General features: G+C 34.6%; 1 protein-coding gene across 6 annotated transcripts; it reads right to left on the reverse strand.

The window, feature by feature from the left end:
* Positions 1-4,563: 4,563 nt before the first annotated feature.
* BNIP2 (BCL2 interacting protein 2) lies at positions 4,564-17,422 on the reverse strand (the record flags this gene model as incomplete). Of its 6 annotated transcripts, none has more annotated exons than XM_084240997.1 (10): positions 4,564-4,615; positions 7,349-7,384; positions 8,084-8,182; positions 8,299-8,385; positions 10,311-10,442; positions 11,753-11,855; positions 13,605-13,781; positions 15,418-15,594; positions 16,075-16,142; positions 17,355-17,422. In XM_084240997.1, the coding sequence occupies 10 exons, from the start codon at positions 17,402-17,404 to the stop codon at positions 4,564-4,566; spliced, it is 981 nt and encodes a 326-aa protein (XP_084097123.1). The 6 variants fall into 6 exon arrangements, with proteins under 6 accessions (XP_084097123.1, XP_084097118.1, XP_084097120.1 ...); XM_084240992.1 differs by having other exon boundaries at positions 15,418-15,585; positions 17,355-17,404; XM_084240994.1 differs by lacking the exon at positions 10,311-10,442 and having other exon boundaries at positions 17,355-17,404.
* Positions 17,423-22,205: the final 4,783 nt, after the last annotated feature.

The following is a 22,205-nucleotide window of genomic DNA, read 5'->3' on the forward strand; positions in this document are numbered from 1 at the left end:
GACAATAGTATAGAACCGAATCTGAAAGATTTCCAAGATAACTCAGTGAAAAACAATTAGCTACGCGATGAAAGAGAAAAATGTGATAAATTCCCCAGAGGACAGTGGATTACACAAGAATGTATCATACCAGGAAGCCAGGAGGGAAAAAAGAAAAATGTGATGAGTCAAAAACACACTTTCCAATTAATTTATTTAAATTCATTAATGTTGCAAAAATACCAGTGCAACAAATCAGGACACAAGTTACTGTATTCCTAACAAGTCAAATACCTCTCCTTAGTATATCAAGATACACCCTAGTCTTTCTTACAGGGACCACATCAACATCTTGCACAGCGTCATCAGAACTGAATTCTCACACTATAAATGACAGCACTAGGTTAGGCAATTTCATTGGAATAGAAAAATGACCAGAGTACATTAATTTCACCTAAATGGCAGCATGTGAAATTATAGTTAAGAGATGTATTTTTGAAATATGTATCAAAGTGCATTAGTGTCTAATAAACCCTGAACTGTGTTCTTTGTGAATGATGCCCCAAGGGCTATGCAAATTAGTGGCCCTTGAACACCACCAATATTACCTAGGTTTATGTAAATAAACCATTAAAAGGGCATAATTTTAGAACATTCATATACAAAAAATGCAGTGGAATAATAGCTAATATTATTTTCTAAGTTCCTTCAGAGCCATACTGAATGTGAACATGCATAAAAATTTTTAAATGCAAATGGTTTAACCTTTTGTAGAATGTCATATTCAGACAGCTATCTGAAAGATAGTAATTCCTTACTAATTTAAAAGTACCAAACCCTTAATTTTCATCTGGTGTTTGAGTTATTACAAGCTTTATGTAAACTTTTCATGTTGTTTATTTAGTTCTTAAAAATGTAAGAAATTAAGTAATCTATCACATATAGTTACAAGGCAATAGGTCTGTTCAAATTTTAGTTCATTTCTTGCCATTCAACTGAATCATTTTATTTTAAATTACAATTTAGAATTTTAAAGGAAAGTTCCATTACTGAATTCACCATTGATCTGATTCTAATCAATACAGAATCTTGGGATGGAAAAAGGGAGATAAAAAGGTTCCTGAGGTAATTCTTTTGTACTGGTTAAAATAGTGAGAAGATAAACATCTACTTCCCTTACCAGCTAATCTTTTCGTGTAAGTCTAAGTTCTTCACTTTTCTCCCAGCAACTCAAACAATTCCTATTCTCTATGACAAGATAAAGACTAACAGAATATTTCTGTAATTTACATTAATTCCTGAAACCATCTCATTTTTTTTGAGATTTGTGATCCATTTCTCAAGTATCTGCATAAGTTGTGATGAAAACAAAACAAAATAGGGTAGCAATCTCTACTTTCGGCGTATTTCCTCTTGCTTTCTGACAGTAATGTTAGCAATTTTCCACATAAAACATGGAAAAAGGAAGGATGATGCACCTGTCACTTTCTACACACCCTTACAATCCAGTCACCAAACCGATCCATTTGATATATCCTAGTGCTAATTTATCAATTGAGGAAACCTAAAAAGCCACTTCAACATTAGGTCAAACACCCCCAAATTCCCTGAGCATTCACATAAAACATCAAATAGTAATGCTAAATGGTCATTTATAAGAGGTGTCTACCAAAAAACAGATCCCTTAATTTCTGGACTGCAGTTGAAGCAATTCTAGCTATCAATATAACTTGTCAATCAGCAAATTTCAGCATTCAGTGAAGTTACTAAATAGTGATATTTTTGAAGTCTACATTAATGTTTATGAATCACAAAATATGAGAAATAACTTAGTCCTAAACTTTAATCCGGGCATTATAATCGCTGACCCTCTGTTCTAACTTGCTTCTGTACAAAAAGACAAAGCAGAGGAAAATATGAACCCTTATCATAGGTTATTATCAGTCTCTACCCTTCCTTCTCTTAACTCCTCAGTCTCCTTAGTCACACATTCTGTGGGTAGCCTGCAGGTTTTCCTGCTGGATACAAAAAATGGTATGCCCAACTTCCCTGACAGCAAACACATTCAGTAGCATCTTAGATAAGTCTGTATACCTTTATGTTTTCTTTCTCTTCCTTGTTTTGTCATCTTCCATTCCAACTACCCTCTAGGCCCTACTTAGATTCATATTTATTAACCTTCTCTTCCCCCAGTTAAAAACTTGCCCAGTTTATTAAGCTTAAACTGTAGGGTCACCATAACATCCTTCCTTGGCGAGCCTTAGTAATATGACCAAGCAGAACACAATCAAATTATTTTATAAAAGAACCTTTTGACTCAAGAGTCACTCAAAGCCCATAACAAAAAATACTGGCAGAAGCATCAAATTAAACTTAATAAATGCTTTTCCTCTAGTCTACTAGGTAAGTCTTACAATTATGAAATACAAGGCATGTCCTTATACCAGATTCCATTAAGATGTAGGTTAGCAGAGGTGTCCTTTGAATCCAGTGACTCATAGCACATTCCTTTTACTATAACCAAATTGTTATCACTGTTCCCTCAGAATTTTAATATTCTAAGAGAAAACAGGCTGTTTCTATGTTAAAAAGCTATTTAGTAAAAAGCACCACTTCTGCAGCAAGTTGTAGTTGTGAGAACTAATGCTTGCAAAATAAAGTCAGTAAACACGATAAAACACTGAAATTATTCTTTGTATTTTTTAAGCTGGAAATCTGGGTACTTAACATGGAGGAAAACCACTTAAGACACTCAGAACACTTTAAGTGAGCTAATGACTATATACAAAAGCTTATATAAAGCATCCTACAAATACAGAATCTAATCACACTAAATTCAATGATGCTCTATTTATAATCCTCATATGGTAACTTCAAAAAGAATGCCTAAGTTGTTATCATTAGCTTGCTTTTTCAAAGCTTCTAAGCTTTGAGCAAACAATAATGGTTATAGCTTTCTTTACCCACTACAAATATTAGTTCAAGATCTGCCTATATGTACTGGATCCAAGTTAAGATAGGAGGGTACTGAGGAACATCTATCCCAGGAATTCTCCAGCATCTCCCACAATTGGACTTATGTTAGCATGTCAAGTTTATGAATGCGGAAAATTCTTTTATAATAGAAACTTTACATAAAAATGGCACTGGTGAAAGCTACATGTGTTTAATCTAAAGTAGAATAATCTTAAAAGCTTAGCTCTCATCCATTTCAATTTTGCTACCCTAGGGTATTCTTGTAAAATTTTCTTACAGGAAGGGCTGGAGTATGGTATAACCCTTATCATCAAAAGGGTACTAAGGTTATTAAATGTATGATACAATAGTAGACCACTCTGTTGTTTCAGAATGATTTTTGTAGGTAATTAGGTCCTGTTCAGAGCACAAGTACAATTTATTTCAATGCAGTCAAGGTACTTACTGAATTAAAAGAGGAGTTTATGTGCCTATTTGAAATGTGTCATCCAAAACAACTTAATATAAAGATGCTCTAAGACTTATAAAATTAGCTTGATTTACAATGTGATCAAAATTATTCAATAGGAAATGTGAAAACATACCATATCTAAGTCAAACACCTATCAATTTCAACTGATATGACAGTATTTTGGAAGTGCCACCTTGAGAGTGGCTAAAAAAAGCAGCTGCTGTTTTCCACAGAAAAGTTGTGACAGTGAATAACTCATAACATTCTCTGAATACTACACTGTACTCACACAAATTCAGGACAGCAATACCCTGGACATATAGCTTACTTCACATTAGTGAACAAACCTTAATATTTTTATAAGTTCTGACTTTTGGCCAGGAGATAAAATGTCCCCACATATATATATATATATATATATATACAAAACCCTAAGTCTTGGCCTCTTAAATCCTCTAGTTCTAAAATGGCTTTCTGACTTGTCTTTAAAGAGAAAAAAGTGTGCAATGCACTTCTATTTGCACTTCTGAATTAAGAAATACATACATTGAGGAAAAAAAGCTTAGGATGAACTAATGTACTTAGATTGTGTGTACATAACCTTTGGGCATTCATGAGAGGCAGTTTAACTGTCCCTCACCTTATGGGCAACTTTATTTTCTAAGTTACCCAGGAAATGTATTTAACCATTCACAAAAACAAAAATTCTAACATGCACTGTACAAAATCATGGTCTTATTTACCTGCATATTCTTCTACAAGACAGGTATACATTAAAAAATATTGCTCAAAAACATAAAAATATATATTATCTCTTTCCTTTACCATTTAGGCATATAAATATTTTACTGAAGAAGATGCATCATTCAATAAACAAATGCAAAAATGGCTTTATATAAAGTGTGGTTCTCTGCTAATTAGCAATATAAAATATAAAATGATTATAACATAATTACTAGTAAAGAGCTAAATTCAAGAGATTTGCAAGCCAATACAGCAGTGAACAGTTCTTTATACAAAAGTCCATTAAGAAAAAGTCAAGTCAATTTTTTAACAGGTTACATAAAAATCAGGGTCAATAAATGCATTATAAATGCAAAAAAAGAGCACTGCTTCATCAGCACATTCTTCAGTCTTGCTTGGACTAGATGCCAAACTTACTGTTCATTCTTCGGTTCATCTTGTTTTCCATTAAGCTCTTGATCAACTCTGTTTAATGAAAAACAATACAGGTAATAAGACATGAGGAAATGCATAATTTTCTTTCTAAAAACAATTGACTGTTTTTAGCATTGAATATTATTCTGTTAAAAACAAGCTTTGCAAAGAAGCAGACATAGTAAAAAGGTTACCAAACACTTCCCCAACCACCAGGATAATTTTTAAAGGCAAGAGGACACTGACAAGAAATGTGCCTGCTCATTCTTTAAAGATTATCAAATACTTTACATACAAATGCACATAAACTTTATTGAAAATTCAAATTAAAACAGGCATATCAAAGTGTTGAATTGTAGCTTTACTAGGGCAAGGATCTAAGTGGCGAGAGTGACAGGAAAAACAACTCCCTCAAAACTGGTTGTTACCTGAAGTATTAAAATGCTACTACTGCTACCTACTAATCAATTAATATTTTTTAAATTCAGTGATAAAAATGAGTATTTAAAGAAATCATAACTGTTCTCCAATATTTATTGGTAAACTCAGAATGTGAATGCATTTACTTACTTGATAGTGAGAAGTCATGAGAGCTTAATCAAAAACATCTAGATGTATATTAAAATTCTGAATGAATTGGCAGTGGGTTGCACAGAGATCATATTAAAATTCAGGCAAACTGAGATTAGAAGTACCTAATTACACACAACTACAGACGATGCTTTTGGTATGATACATGAAGATACTTTTCACACTTGTTTCCATTATTATGATCATTACATCAATGATTATGGTCACGTGAACATTAGTAAATCAGCCAAATGAACAACACCTTAAAATATTTCTTCATTTGGGGCCTCCCTGGTGACACAAGGAGTTAAGCACAGCACTGTGAAGCTGTCCGCAGCCTCTGCAGCACGAGTTTGATTCCCGGGACAGCCAGGGAGCAACCCACATGGCGCAGCAGATCTCTCCTGACTTGTCTGCTGCTCCCCTCAGCCATGTACTTCAGTCTATCTGCCTGTTCTGTTCCTCACTCTGTCTCTGGTGAATCTTCTCCCCCCCCCACACCTCTGGCCTGTACCCCAATTCTTGTATGCATAAATAAATAAACCTTTAAAAAAAATTTCTCATATTGGTATAAAAACTTTGAAAGGTATGTATTCTTGGTAAGGCATGCAATGTATACCTGATCTTTTCAACATCTGAAATATCTTCATGAACTAATATTTTAAACTATGTTAAAACATTTTAAAAATGGGTATCTGGTGGCCACACTTGCACTGAGTTATTGAAAAGAAACACCAAAAACATTTAAAACTTCTGTACTTCACTCAGTTTTGTATCCTATTATCAATAGTACTCAACAATCAGAGATTTCCCCTCAAGCAGCTCACCCTCATGTAGCCTCTGGTAAGTTTTGGTCTTATAAGGATTCCCCTCTATTAAAGGAACTTGAATGTTACCATTTTCAAGCTGACGAAGAGTTCATTTTTTAGGGTTAAATAAACTTTGTATAAAAAACAAGTGCCTGAAAGATATATGTAATGATTCTAATTAATAAGACTCTATTTTAGCAAAAGTTGAAAAAAATAAAACAGTAGCAGTTCAAGTAATATAAATAAAAAGTACAGCTCTACATTTTTGATGCCTAAATTATTTTAACATGCAATTAACTATTATCAACTTTTTAAAAGACACAAAACAGCAAATTTCATCGACAAAGGCAGTTCATTTTGAAATCCATAAAGCAGCTGGCTTCAAAATATTCTATACTTAGAGTGTATATTTCCATATTGTCACTTCTCTGACAAATGAATACCAATACCTAGAAAGGAATAAGACATTAGCAAGATCTAAAATCATTGTCCATATGCCTATGTTAAAATGTTTGTTAAACTGTAAGGTGTCATATAGAATTGTAAAGCTATCATGTGGTCAACTGAAATCTTCCTCATTATCAGTCAAAACGGGTATAAAATTAAGAATGTGCCTGTTCCATGGAACGGTCAAAATAGTAACTACATATAAATTTCTCACCTTAACTATGAAGCCTGAATTAAATTGTGTGCAATTTAATCGATACTTTCAAAATCCATGAACAAGTGAGATCCAAACCCTACATATATTTAAATAACTATTTTAAACCTTGCCTTTCATCTCCTATGCAGACATTAATAGGTAATAGTTTGTTATGCTCAAAGCAGAAGTATTTAAAATTAAATTTAAGATGGAAAGCAGAGTGTTCACTATTAAATGGTACATTGAACTTTTAGGTATTTTATCACATGTAGAATTTGACTGGTTAGCAGGCCACTTAAGCATACAAGGAAAATCAATGTTGGTTAGCCAAAGAACACATGCATTGCAAATATAGTCATCAACCCCAGGAAAATAAGTTGATTCCTCACAAAATTTCAACAATACTTCAAAAGCACAAGTTAGAAATTCAAAAAATATGATGAAACAGATAGTCTTAAAAGCAACTGGTTTTTCAATAATATTCTTAATAATTTCTCCAGTTTTATCACCACTATACCAAAAAGAAGGGGAGAGGCTGTCTTTTAATTTCTAATTGGCATTATAGATGGTGTTAAAACAGGGTCATTTCAAGCTGTATTCAGCATCAGGAACTTACATTCACCCTGTTGTGTTCTGGGGTATATTAATATTTACAAATGCAATTATCTTTGTCTTATGAGCTAACCAACGAGTAAGGAAGAGTTAGTCTGTGCAATGCAAATGGACTAGTCTAGATGCAACCCAGTCAAGGTGTGCATATACCTTTTTTGTTTCTTTTTAAACTTTTCTTCTTCATACCTTGGTAGGGAAGAGTTATTTCAGTAAATATACATGTCACGAAGATGCACAAAAACTCAAAAAAAAAGAGGCACTTTTGTAGGCAAAATAAAAAATATTTAATACACTCTAGAAAGTCAAAACTGATTTTAGAAATCTGGCTTTGACACATTAAGCAGACTAAAATCTCAGATTAACAGAACAAAGAATTTTCTTTCTATATTATAGCATTGTGATGTTCAATTATGGATGTTAACAGCTGTCTACCAAGTCCTTTTAAATGTTAGATGAAAGTAAATAATTTGGTAAATAAATTCCTGCCACTGGAAAGTATTATGGTTAGGCTAATAAATAAAATTTCTCTAGTATTACAACTATTCAATGCAATGAGAAGCTTACTCAGATGTGGAGAGCAGCATGTTCAAGTTTGGAGACTGTTCTTTAGAACTGATCAATCAGGAAAGTATATTACAGACTATTCTTAAACCAGTCTTTAAGAATACAAATAAAACAATTCCTCCTATCTCTTCCACTGCTATGGTGTTGAATTATGGGGAAATTGTTAAAAAATGGTTTTTCCCCCGTTCTTTGTTACAAAAAACAAGAACAGTTACAAAATATCTGTAATACATGAAGTGAGAAGGAATGAGCATTAAAAAAATTTACCTTTTGCACAGAAAAACACAAAGACCCAAGACAAAGAAATAAAACAAAACATACTGTTTTATGCATTCTGGTATGCCAACGTACTCCATGGGGACAAGTTCCGCTAGTTCTGCCAAATTAAAGACGTATCTAATTTTTTGGCTGAATTTTGAGCTATGGAAGAAAATAAAAATAATTACCTCATCATTTCTGACCAACAGAACTGACAAGAAATTCATACAAAGCATTTGAACTTTTGTTTTTAAAGTCTATGATGCTCAATAAATTACCTAATAAATGGTCTTGTGACAGCCAGAAGAGTTCTGATAAACCAAGAAGGATGTACGATGATTAGAGATTTTAGGTTTTTCCGTAACCTGGAGTTAAAAAATAATAATAGACCTGGATTAGAAAAAGACCTAGCTATCCAGGTATATCTCTGCTAACTCAATGTGTCATTTTCCCTTCCACATCTTTTGAGAGGTGGGCAATCATCACTACCAGGCTTATAGATTCACTGGCTTGTGTGATGCCTCTTCTTTCATGTTACTGTCCAAAGCAAGAACAAAGAGCTTACAGGTCTTATTCAGTCCTCTGCATGAAATCCTGCAGTTCAAGCTGCTAGAAGACTTACAGAACATGAATACAGACTGATACTAAATGGCCCGTAAGAGACAATGAAAGTAACAGGGCAACAGGAAACAATAGCAAGAGAATGTAAAGGAATACCTTTCAAGGTAATTTTCTTCCAAAGTGTAGGTCTTTAACATTTTTTTTTTAGTTACGTTTAAAACCTACATAAAACAGCTAAAGTAATGTCACTAGCAGAAGTCAAATAAACAAGGATGGAGAAGACAGTTGGAAGAGAACTAAGTTTCAGGATCCTTCTTAATCTGGCTCCAATGTAATTTCTCCAGAAAATAAATAAAATTTTAGAAGCTTTACAAATTCTAAAGGTAGAGTATGTGCAGTTTTACACAAAAAATGATTTGAAAATGCCCAATTCAAGCATTCTCATTTAGATGGTGATACCCTTAAAAGAAAAGGAAATACACTGGTGAGTTCTGAAGGTCTCTCCTACTTCTATGACACGTACTTCACTTCATTTGGCTAGATTTATATCCATAGACTAGCCTGCTATTAACTATCTCCTAGCATACATTCTCAGGTCTTTAGGTTAGGACTCTGTCAACCAGGGGTAGTGATCAATACTGAATAGGGAAATAAAAAGTTTTCATTTTTCAAGATTGAGAGGAAAAAGTGAACCAATATCTTTAATGGATGGTAGGCATTATACAGGCAGAAAAATGGGAGTGGAAAATTGCCACAGGAACAATCAACTCTTATTTTTTACGGAATGCAAAATTCTGATTAAAAATTAAAGGCATTATCCTAGACCTTTAAAACAACCAAGTTAAAACATGGTGTTTTGGGGCCTCCCTGATAGTGCAAGTGGTTTAGTGTCAGCACTGTGAAGCTGTCCGCAGCTACTGCAGCGCAAGTTCGATCTCTAGCCAGGGAGGTGACCCACATGGTGCAGCAGACCTCTCCTATCTCACCCACTGCTCCCCTCAGCAGTGTATTTAAGTAGATCTGCCTGTTCTGTTCCCCACTCTGTCTCTGGTGAGTCATCTCACCCCACATCTCTGGTCTGCACCCTAACTCTTGTATGTGTAAATAAACAAACCTTTAAAAAAGGGTGTTTTTATCATCCATATTTCCACACATAAAGTGATCACTAAGGATTTAAACAAAATAACCACAACAACTAGCCAATGGTCCTCTAGGTATGAAGAAAAATCTATGAATGGGTCTTAGCTGATTGAAATAGTTCTAACTGGCTATGTAGAATCAAAGTTTCTTCCATTACTGTAGATGACTAACTCATCCCTAGGATAATACAATTCTAAAGCTCATTGGAAAGAACTATTACAGCTAACCAAGCATCTTAAGAAACATAAAACTATAAAACAGGCAAAATACAGAATTTAATAAAATAGGAACTATAGCAAGTTCTTCATCCCTTCCCAAAATGTACATTATAGGATAATGATCACTGGGATATAAATAAGGAGAAATAAAAAGCTATTTTATGTTTATTTTGAGAAATTAACGCTATTCTTTCAAGAGAGCAAAACTGATTTCCTTGAAGATATTTAAGAAATTTTGAAAACACAGGAACTTGCTACAAAATTAATAAATGTAATAGGAGATACATGGTATCTTTAAATGGCAATGGTAAAAAAAATTCAATAACCCATTATACAAATTATTCAGACTAGCTTCCAAGTTGTATGTATACCTTCTATCAATCTGCTGATAGCATTTCCTGAGCCATCCCAGACTGGGCATTTTTCTTCGAGTTGTTGCACCATTTAAATAAACTATCATGTAGTTTTCTGCTACTAACAGCTCCAAAGTGCCAATAACATACCTGTAAAAATTAGGTTTAAGTGTTAACATTGCTTTGCAGAACCAAATGAAGCTAATCAAACTATACAAATTCTCTTCCCTCAACACACTTAAGCAAAACAAGCAAAACAATTAAAAGTTAAATGTTACAGTTAGTATTATTTAAAAAAGAATAAGAGTTCTTATCTTTCAGAAATACATATTGAAATAGCTACAGATAAAATGACAGACTGGGATTTGCTTCAAATTAAACTGTGAGGGGGAGTATAAACTGTAGGAATGAAGTATAAACTGGTAATTGTGGAAGTGAATGCTTGGCATAACAATATTCAATATACTCTCTGCCTTTTTATGTTTGAAATATTCCAAAATCAAGATTCTAAACACCGTACTAACTTGAAAAACAGACTTTGGAAAAATAACAGAGCTAAGTCAGCTTGGTTATATTTGGCTTTAGGGGGTCTGGGGGTGGTAAATGTAATGTCTATGTGATATTTATATTTTTTTGAGGTGTCCTTAAATAATGCAAAAAAAAAAAAAAAAGAAACTGGAATAGGGCCTCCCTGGTGGCGCAGCGGTTGAGCGCTGGGTTGCGAAGCTGCCAGCAGCCTTTGCAGTGCCGGTTCGATCCCCGGCCACCAGGCGAGGGTCCCACATGGCGCGCAGACCTCTCCTGCCGCCTGCTGCTCCCTCAGCAGTGTACTTTGTCACTCTGCCTGTTCTGCTCTCTGCTCTGGCTCTGGTGAATTCTCTCACTCTCCCGTGCTTCTGACTGTACCCCAGTGCTTGTATAAATAAATAAAGAAAGAAAGAAAAAAGAAAAAGAAACTGGAACATAATCTGAAACATGTAATTTGAAATGTCTCTTCCAGTTTTAAAGTGACTTGTTTGTTGAGTCAAAAAACAGTTTTAAAATGCTAAATATAGACTTAAAGAATCAGGTGTAAGGGCCTCCCTGGTGGCGCAGTGGGTTGAGGACAGCGCCGTGAGGCTGTATGCAGTCTCCACGGTGCCGGTTTGATTCCTGGCCAGCCAGGGAGATTCCCACATGGTGTGGCAGACCTCTCCTGTCTCGACCACTGCTCCCCTCAGCAGTTTATTTTGGTCCTTCTGCCTGTTCTGCTCCCTGCTCTGTCTCTGGTGAATTCTCTCACCCTCCCGTGCCTCTGGCCTGCACCCCAGTGCTTGTATGAATAAATAAATCTTAAAAAAAAAAAAAACAACCCAGGTCTAAGATATTTATAATTTTCACCCAACTAAAGTTTACTTCCTTAAACTGGAGATCTAATTATTCATATTTCTGCCTAAACATTTTTGTGACGATATACTCACTTAAAGAGATTGTCCATCAGATATCTATAGTTAGGTTGACCACTTTCAGGCATAAAACAGACAGCAAACACAACAATGGCATTTAATCCATCCCCATAATATCCTAAAAAAGAAACCAAGGATAAAATCAGTAGCATGATTTTACTCAAGATTTTTGAGAGGACAACTGTGTATGTCTGATATATTATAGTGGTTGACCAAATTTCTGAATCAAAGAGCATGTTTTTTTCCCTTAACCTCATACATACACTTTCGTAAAGATCCTTAAATCCCCTCTTTTCAGAAAGAGAGCAATAAAATTAGAAGGGCAGTTAAAAAAACCAGAATCTCAGTTAAAGTAGCATAATCAGAAAGCCCAGTCTTATTTTAGCAAGTAGACAAAGTGATGTAATTCAAGGAGACAACAACATCATCTACAATAAAACAATTATATTCAATTTATGATTAAACATGGTGCTTCTTAAAATTCAATAGTATCTAGCACCTTGTAGATTTTAGGACATTAAAAAACCTAAGAAAAGATTACTTCTCTGACATAATTCTAACTGAAGATAAATAGTGTTAAAATGTATGTATTTCAATTATAAACTCTAGATATTAAGCTGTATCCACAGCAAATATTTCTGCTTTAACTTTCATTTCTATTGTTTATAAATACGCATTGAAAGGTTTGAACATTTCAAGTATATTAGAATCTTCACTACCTTTTTCAATCCCTTAATCATCAAACATGTTGTAATAATTCAATAGGAATAAAGGGCCTTACTTATTATTTTCCCTTAAGAAAAATAGTTATTTCTGAAAGATATTAGGTTCAAACCATGAGGCAGGTTGCACAACTTGCTTTCTAGGAACTACCTAAACTAATGCGTGTCTGAGGACTTCCAGATCCAGATTATCCCATTTTCTTCATTTGAATAAGATTAAATTAGGCAGAATAATGTAACTGCAAATATTCAAGTGATCTGCTTTCAGACCAATGAAGACTATAGAAATAAGCAGGGGAATGCATTTGACAGAAAGCAAATGAAGTGTAAATAACTCTACATGAAAAACCAATCTGCTTGACCTATGTGGCTCCCTCGCCTGCATTAGATTTTCGGGTAATGTGACAGACTCCAAATAGTAAGTTACATTTTGACTCTCACTAACATTCTCACACTGTTTACACAATGAGTAGGTAAACTTCTATACAGGCACAGTCAGATAAATTACAATTGATAAATTATAATTGATAAATTACAATTATACTTTATACCTTCCCTGTTTGATTTAAAAATTTCTTAAGAGGTGGGAAAAAGTTTTGTATTTTCGTATACACCACAAACATGCAAAGTAGGCATGCTGTAAAATGTGGAACGAACTTAGTTCTCTATGTTGTGGTAAAGTGGAATGATTTTTTTCAGAATTTTAAGGTGAATTAAGAGTCATAGTGTAAAAAAGTTAGGTTTTACTTATATCCACAAAAGACTTGTACAAGAATGTTTGCACAGCAAACTGAACAGTAATAGTCCAAACTGGAAAAAAAGCACATCTCCATCAAAAGGAGGATGGATGAGTAAACTGCATTATTCATTCAATGGAACACTACTCTGCAATTAAGAAGGATTATAGCATTTCACTGTATATGTTATACAAAGATAAAAAGGGGAGAAAGAAAAGTCCCAGTTTGGGGGGGAGGGTTATTGTTATTAAATATTGGTTTACCTTTTACTTCAAACCTGTATATTTAAAATTCTATGACGAATGTTTATTATATCTTAAAAATTATGTAATACCTTAGGGAGAATTTATGCAAGCTTTTAGAGTTCTGACATTGCATGAATAAATCTCAACCATCCTAAACTCTTACCTCCATGGCTGATAACTTTTTTATAAGGTTCAATTGCTTTCATATCAACCCTGTGGTCCTGTTCTCCAATTCTGAACATACGCCAGCGCCTTCCATCTTCTTTTTCTTCTGTTGCTGTGTATTCAGTAATTGAATCTTTCCTAATAACTTCAGTAGTTTTGGGTTTTGGAAGATCATCTGTCAAAATAAAAAGATTTTTGAATCACAAATTGTTATTTATATATATATAAATCAAATTACATGTTAACCACTTTACTATCTAATTAGATTGTTCAGAGAATTTTTCATTATACCTTTGATGAATTTTAAATATTTTTTCCATAATAGAAGAAAAGGTTTGCTCTTCATATGTGACTATATTTAGTGTTTTTGGAAATCATGGTTCTTTACCTTCTTGTACTTAGAAAAGAACCGAATCACAACACAAGGTATATAATTAAGTTCAGAAAGTATAATTCATACAATCATAACCTATAATATCTTTCGATTCAAGATTTTATGTATAATAACACAGCCCTTGACAGTTACTGCTATAGGTTACTTAAAGTAACTATCAGGGAGCCAATTGCTCTTGTTATTGAGCACAAAAATTATTCCCCAAACATTATAATACCAGATAGAAAGTGGTTAACTAATCAATGATTATTCCTCATTTGATCAGTTTCATAAGGCAGAAATTTATTTATAATATTCTGAAGTATACATGCAAAAGTCTAATTGTAAATTAACATTAGCCAAAGCATAAGCACCAATGATCAGATGTAATTTATATTTCAAGATGGCATTTTAGATTATTTTTAATGAAGTAATGATTTCAAAATTTTAGTATCATAGTCCTTACCAAAAGATGGGGGAAGGGGAACCTACTGCATGTTAGTTGTTTGTTTCCAAGACAAAGTTGTTAACGGAAAATATCCTTCCAGGAAATGACTACAGCAGCATTAAAGAAAGAAGAGACAAAACACATAGGCAGAAAACTATTTCAGTATCTTTATAAAATATGACTTATTACTGGACTGCTTATTGAACCAGTAAAACAGGGAAGGAAGAAGTAACAAAAGATAGTGCATACCGAGGATCCTTACTCTTTACTGAAGATCTGATACCTAGTACTAAATACTATTTTGAAGTAAAAATCATTTCAAAGATAGAATATATTACAACTATATAAAAAGAGTGTAGACACCAATTACCTAATTAAAGGAATCATGTAAAACAAAAGACATGCCAACTCCTTTTAACTCCAAATATCTAATGGTAAAGAACAAGGTTTGGAGGTGAAGAATATACATTAATTCAAGTTGGTCATTTACAAGTGTAGCACTATCAGGCAAACCTACTGAAAAAAAAAACTGCACTCAAAAAAACTCCCTTCAGAACTCCCTGTCAATCCCTTTAGCACACTTCCAGTTACATGTCTCTTCAGGTTTTTTTCCCTTAGTGGATGGACTGAATTAAAGAGTATGCCATAATTATCAAGCAGTATCTGGGAAGCAACCATGAAAAAATAACTTCATAGCATTGGTGATTTAGGGAAAAATTAAGCTGTTCACCTACCATAAATGGCTTTGAAAGCCATGAGAATATCCAGTGTTGGCAGAATTTCCTATCCTAGTAACAAATATATGAACTTTAGAAATAACATGTTGACAAAATCCCTTGAAACAATGATTTTAGTTGGTTTAATGATAAAGTTTTAAGTTTCTTCCATTATCCTAATTTTTCTAATATGAGAATGTCATTGTAAAAATATTTATGTATATATGACGAACATTCATAAAGAAAAGTCAGATAAAAACACTGAAACATTTACCTTCCCACTCAAATTCATTACTGTTCTCTGATGGTGTGTCTAAGCCATCTAAGTCAATTTCCCCACTTTCATCCAATTCATCTGACAACACAGAGCCATCACTAGGATCCAGGGTCAGGCTAATGTCCGGAGCCATTAGTTTCTTTCTTACTTTATTTCCATTAACTTCTAGTGAGGCTGGAATGGGTAAACAAAGTCAAAGAAATATTAGAATGGATACTTAGATGCTCAAGTTGGATACAGAGAAAAAAGTTAATCATTTCATTTGTGAAAAAACATTACCTAAACATAATTCCAAAATACCAATTTATAAACTTTGGATTTTGATTCCTATTGCTTCTATATAATGGCAAGATGACATAGCCCAGCGAGGCTATGTCTTTAATAACAGAGGCAGATCTTATAATTACCTCTTAATACTAAAAATGATCTCCTCTCACCCCTTTATTTCAGAAATGTCCAAAAACCAAGGGTATATTTTTGGAAAGTTAAATTTCCAAAGCATTCCAAACGCTTTCCTCAACATTCAACTTATTCTTGGGTCACCTATGATAGAACAAAAAGTGAATATTTTTTTCTCTTTGACAAAGGAATGTGTTTAAAATAGCACCGTTGAAGTCAATCACTGCTCTGAAAGCAAAAGTATCAGGTTCTTACCAGGCTCGCTCTCTGGTCCAGTCACAGCCAGTATGTCAGCTTCAATACTATCATCTTCTGGTAAAGGTCTAGAAGACACAGATGTACTTTGAAATCCAAAAATAACCCCCCCCCCAAGTTTAAAAAGCTATTAAAAATACTTTATGGAAACAATTACATGGAAGATGGAATAAAGCAGTGTTTAAGCTTCAGTAATTTACAAACCATTTTTAAGGAAAAAGTTTTCAGACTGTCAGAGTTGACTTACATATTTATAAGTAATACAAAAACAGCATAAATTCCTTATGCGACTGCTCTTAAATATAACTGTAAATGAGAAGCCAAGTGCTAGCAAACAAATGTAATTCAAAGGCATGAATTTAATGTGATGTATGATGAACCTTACAATAGGAGTAAGGTGATGACAGCTACAATTCTTGAGTTCAGCGTTTCTATATTACTATTAACATCATGTACCATGTAATGACTCAGATCTTCCCCAGATGTCTATGTTCCATCTGCCAAGGGAACTTAATGAGTGCAGTGGGATGCACTTCTGACCAAGATGCCATGGAAGCATCATTTAAATACACTTTCTGTTAGCCAAACTGGTACCAATACAATTGTAAATACAAATGCAAATGTGTTAAGGCAGTTGGCCAGTAGGTCCAGAAAACCCTTGCTTTTTTTCCTCTTAAAATAAAAACGCAATATTTAAAAACTTTTACAGATAAAGACCCGCCCCTCCCAGAAATCCCTCAGATTCTAGTTTAAGAAAAACTGCATCAAACATTGTTTATAACAGCAGAAAGTTAATTAAATGTTTAAAACAAAAGATCATAGAAGACTATATATTTTGGCTGGAAAGTAAGCTATAAGAGAATGAACATAATTGTTGAAAAGCTACTTTCAGTACCGGTTTCTCTAAGAAGCCAATATTGGGACTCCCTGGTGATGCAAGGGGTTAAATTAAGTCTTAGCACTATAAAGCTATTCACAGCTACTGCAGCACAAGCTCAGGGAGCTAACCCACATGGTGCAGCAGACCTCTCCTGTTTCTCGCCTGCTGCTCCCCCCAGCAGTCTATTTCAGTAGACCTAGTAGATCTGCCTGTTCTGCTCCCCACTCTGTCTCTGGTGAATCCTCTCAACCTGCACCTCTGGTCTGTACCCCAGTTCTTATATGCATAAATAAATAAATCTTAAAAAAAAAAAAGCCAATATTCATTTTGTAAATGACAACTAAGTAAAGAAATTTTGAAGTTTTATTCTAAATTTGTTTTCATTTAAAGTATTGCTCACATTGGAAAATCTTCATCTTGCCATTCTTCTTTAAGTTCCACACCTTCCATCCTCAATTTGGACTCAATGTCAACTGCCAGCTCCTGGTAATCCAGAGAGCCAATGTCCTGTGAAGAGAGATAAATTTATATATGAAATTTATAATTTATAAATAAAATTTATTTTCCACTTTACTTTCATCTGTCAGTTCATACTCCACCCAGGCAACCATATATAGTTTCAACATGACCATTACTGAGCTACTCAAAGGTTTTTCAGTTAACTGTCCAGTAAATGAATTGTGTTACATTTTGATTTGTTTCCTATCCACACCAAGCTTTTCTCACAAAGTTCAGCATGAGTTTTCAGGCACTGAAGTTGGTGAATAATTTTATTCATGCAATTATATTTTAAACTAGGTGATGAATTTTAATTTTAGTTTTTCCAAGGGAGGTTATGAGTACCAATATCCTCACTTAGTAGGAGGAGTCTAGAGACTGGTTTGGTTGATGGAGTAGTAAATAGAGTCTTCAGTATACTATCAAAAAAGTCATGAGGACCAGGTCAACAGTGCAACAAAAACTGTGACTAAGTGGCAACAGGTACAAATGAGTTTTTAGTTCACTTACATGAGAATCAAAAGGCAGTAAAACATATTGAAGGGGCAGGAAGTATCACTAAATTCAGTAATAATAGTAAAAACAAAGTAAAAGTGGTTCACACCTGTGGAAAAGGAGGGTGGAATGAGGAGAATGTTGTTTTTCAGTCCTTCTAAACTATATGACTTTTAAAACCATGTATGTATAACTTAAAAATACTTATCAAATAAAACAAATGGTGTCAGTATTTCACATGCACTCCAAAAAATCCTCTAAATTAAGACATGGTCAAAGTTTCATGATGACCTTATTTGCTACAGCATTATAACATAACACTCAAAGGATGGGCAAAGTGGTTCAGAAAAAGCATTATGTTCCAGAACAAGAATAAAATTACACTGGGAATTACCTTAAGTGCTAGATTTCATATAGTAAATAAATTAAACTCTCTGCCAAGAATGGGAGGCTCTCTTGCCAGTTTAAATTCTTATGCTCAAGGGAAAGTTTCAAACATTCTCAAAAGATTTAAATTTTTGAGCACCCACTAGTTACCATAGAAATAAAAGCAAATGCTATCTTTTCTTCACTAACATATTTGCTGGGCAAAAAGCAATGAATTTATGTATTAGAGCAAGTCATTTTTAATTCTCTAAGCAAATGACAAAGGCAATTTTGAAAGATTAATGAAAAACACACTTAAAATACATTTGACTTTTTTTTTTAGCAGTTTCTATTTCTAAAATATAGCCTACACTTCAATTAACACACATCTTCAATGATCACTTTATAAATTGTTCTCCTCTGACAATTTTTTTCTCTGTAGAGAGGAATATAAACAAGAAAGGGTTATCTACCTTACTAATCTCATCAATTTAGAAGACAGAACTAGTAGAAAAGACCCCAAAATTACAGACAAGCCTGAATACTTTAATACTTATTACTCTAGAAGTCTTCTACTACTCAAGGTTGAAAACTAATATTCTCTTCCCAATTTTTAATTCACTGGTATACTTCTTCTTCTTCTTTTTTTAAGGTTTATTTATTTATACATACAAGCACTGGATACAGTCAGAAGCACAGGAGGGTAAGAGAATTCACCAGAGCCAGAGCAGGGAGCAGAGCAGGCAGAAGGACCGAAGTACACTGCTGAGGGGAGCAGCGGGCGGCAGGAGAGGTCTGCGCGCCATGTGGGACCCTCCTCTGGTGGCCGGGGATCGAACCGGCGCTGCAGTGGCTGCGGGCAGCTTCGCAACCCAGCGCTCAACCGCTGCGCCACCAGGGAGGCCCTCACTGGTATACTTCTTAATTGTTTCTCAAGTCTTTGGTACTCTAAGTGAATTAACATATTTTCCTAAATCAACAATTGGAAAAGTTTTCCATGATTTCACCTCACCTTTTTACTGGGTGTTGGAAAAATACCAGGATGTTCTGTGTTTCTCAAATATCCCACATACTCAGAAAAATATTTTATATTTCAAAAATGCAAGCAGTGACTGCACAATGCCTGACATATATTAAGTATCAATATTAGTTAAATGAATATATAATTATAAGGTATGGCGCTGGATAGCAAGCCTTGTTTTGTTCAAACTTTTAGGCTTATTTTTCTTAGTAAACTATGCAAATAGGCTTCCTGTTATGCTTTACCATTCAAAAAGTGTAACAAAAATATTTGGGGCAACTTACATACATGCAACATCAATTTTTGCTGGAGTCTATATTATATACTTGTAAATATACATATCCTGTGAAATGCTAGAAGACAAGCCACATCTTTTAGCTGCTTTACCACTTGAACAAGTCTCTCACTCAAAAAAAGTGCCTCTAACAGAAAACCCAAGTCTTTCAGCTGCCAGCCTATTCAATTTTTAATTTTAATATACTGAATTGTGTGATGTCAACACCACAACATATGGACATGGGTACTAGTTTGTGGATAACTAAGCTAGTTAAACAGAACTTCAGAGGAGACATGCAGAGTCACAACCCACTTCATCAAGAATTTTCAAGGATGGCCTCCCCGGTGGCGCAGCGGTTGAGCGCTGGGTTGCAAAGCTACCCGCAGCTCTGAAGCGCCAGTTTGATCCCCGGCTGCTCCTCGGCCACTGGAGGAGGGTCCCACATGGCGCGCAGACCTCTCCTGCCGCCCGCTGCTCCCCTCAGCAGTGTACTTCAGTCCTTCTGCCTGCTCTGCTCCCCGCTCTGGCTCTGGTGAATTCTCTCACCCTCCCACGCTTCTGACTGTACCCAGTGCTTGTATAAAATAAATAAATAAATAAATAAATAAATAAATAAATAAATAAATAAATAAATAAATCTTTAAAAAAAAAAAAAAGAATTTTCAAGGAAAAGGACACGAAGATGATGAAAACAGTGTAAAATGAGAATACTGTTCTTGGAAGCTCTTACTCACTAGCAGCTCTAAGAACAGGAACAAACAAGAAAGGAGCAACATAAGCACAACCACTTTAAAGGAAATAGGGATATTGCTGACACAGGTTAACTGTGGTTAAAATTCCCATTTTTTTGCCCACAGATTTTGTAAATTAGAATGGGGAAATAACACTTTAAGATGCTATTTGTTAAATTAACTTAATGAAACAGGAATAACTTGATTTCTCAACCAACTTGTAGTAGAGGTAACACATCCTTACTTATGCCCATTATCAGTGTGAGTGATAAGAACAACTTCAAAATAGTCACTGACCTCAGTGATGTTAAAAATTAAGGTGAATAAGGATTTTTTTTTTTTTTTTTTTTTTTTTTTTTTTTTTTTTTTTAATAAATTTTATTGTTATATTCCCCATACAATTGCAGCCCCCCATTCTGACCCCAATCCCTCCCCTCCCGCCCCCGCCCCCCTAAAAGTGTCTCTGGTTCATAGTTTTTTGTTGATTTTGATTTTCACTTTCTTATAGTTATTCATTTTCCTGGTCCATTATTTAAGTTTTCTAGATTCCTGCTATGAGTGAGACCATCCGGTATTTTTCTTTTTCTTTTTGGCTTATTTCGCTGAGCATGATCCCTTCCAGCGCCATCCATGTTGCAGCAAATTGCATGTGTTTATCTTTTTTGAATGCTGAGTAATATTCCATGGTATATATGTACCACATCTTCTTGATCCAGTCATCTATTTTTGGGCATTTGGGTTGTTTCCAAAGCTTAGCTATTGTAAACAGTGCTGCTATAAACATAGGGGTGCAGGTGTTCTTTGGAATTGATGTTTCTGTGTCCTTTGGGTACATACCTAGGAGTGGAATTGCTGGGTCATATGGAAGCTCTATGTTTAGTAGGTCCAGAAATCTCCACACAGCTTTCCACAGTGGTTGGACCAGTTTGCACTCCCACCAACAGTGCAGAAGAGTTCCTTTTTCTCCACACCCTCGCCAACATTTGTTGTTGCTAGTTTTTTTAATATGTGCCATTCTCACTGGTGTAAGATGGTATCTCATGGTAGTTTTGATTTGCATTTCCCTGATGACAAGTGATGTTGAACATTTTTTCATATGCCTGTTGGCCATTTGCATTTCCTCTTCAGAGAAGTTTCTTTTAAGCTCTTCTGCCCATTTTTTGACTGGATTATTTTCTTTGTTGTTGTTGAGTCTCATCAGCTCTTTGCAGATTTTTGTGATCAGTCCTTTATCATTAGTGTTGGGTGCAAAAATGTTCTCCCAGTTGGTGGGGTTTCTCTTTGTTTTTGTTATTGTCTCTTTTGCTGTGCAAAAGCTCTTTAATTTGATATAGTCCCAGCTGTTTATCTTTGCCTTCACTATCACTGCTTTGGGTGATGTGTCTGTAAAGATGTCTTTGATGTGCAAATCACGTAGTGTTTTGCCTATATTTCCTTCTATATATTTTATGGTTTCAGGTCTTATGTCTAGTTCTTTAATCCATTTTGAGTTGATTTTTGTGTATGGTGTGAGGTGGTGGTCAAGCTTCATTCTTTTGCATGTAGCGACCCAGTTTTCCCAGCACCATTTATTGAACAAACTTTCTTTGCTCCAATGCATAGTCTTTGCTCCTTTGTCAAAGATTAGTTGACCATAAATCTGTGGGTTTATTTCTGGATTTTCTATTCGATTCCATTGGTCTGTATGTCTGTTCTTGTTCCAATACCATGCAGTTTTGATGATTATGGCTTTGTAGTATAGTTTGAAGTCTGGGAGTCTGATGCCTCCATTCCCTTCTTTTTTTTTCAGGAGAGCTTTGGCTATTCGGGGTTTTTTGTGATTCCATATGAATTTCATCAATAATTGTTCTATTTCTTTGAAGA

Source organism: Talpa europaea (assembly GCF_964194135.1).
Source record: "Talpa europaea genome assembly, chromosome: 8".
In the NCBI taxonomy this organism is placed as follows: domain Eukaryota; kingdom Metazoa; phylum Chordata; class Mammalia; order Eulipotyphla; family Talpidae; genus Talpa; species Talpa europaea.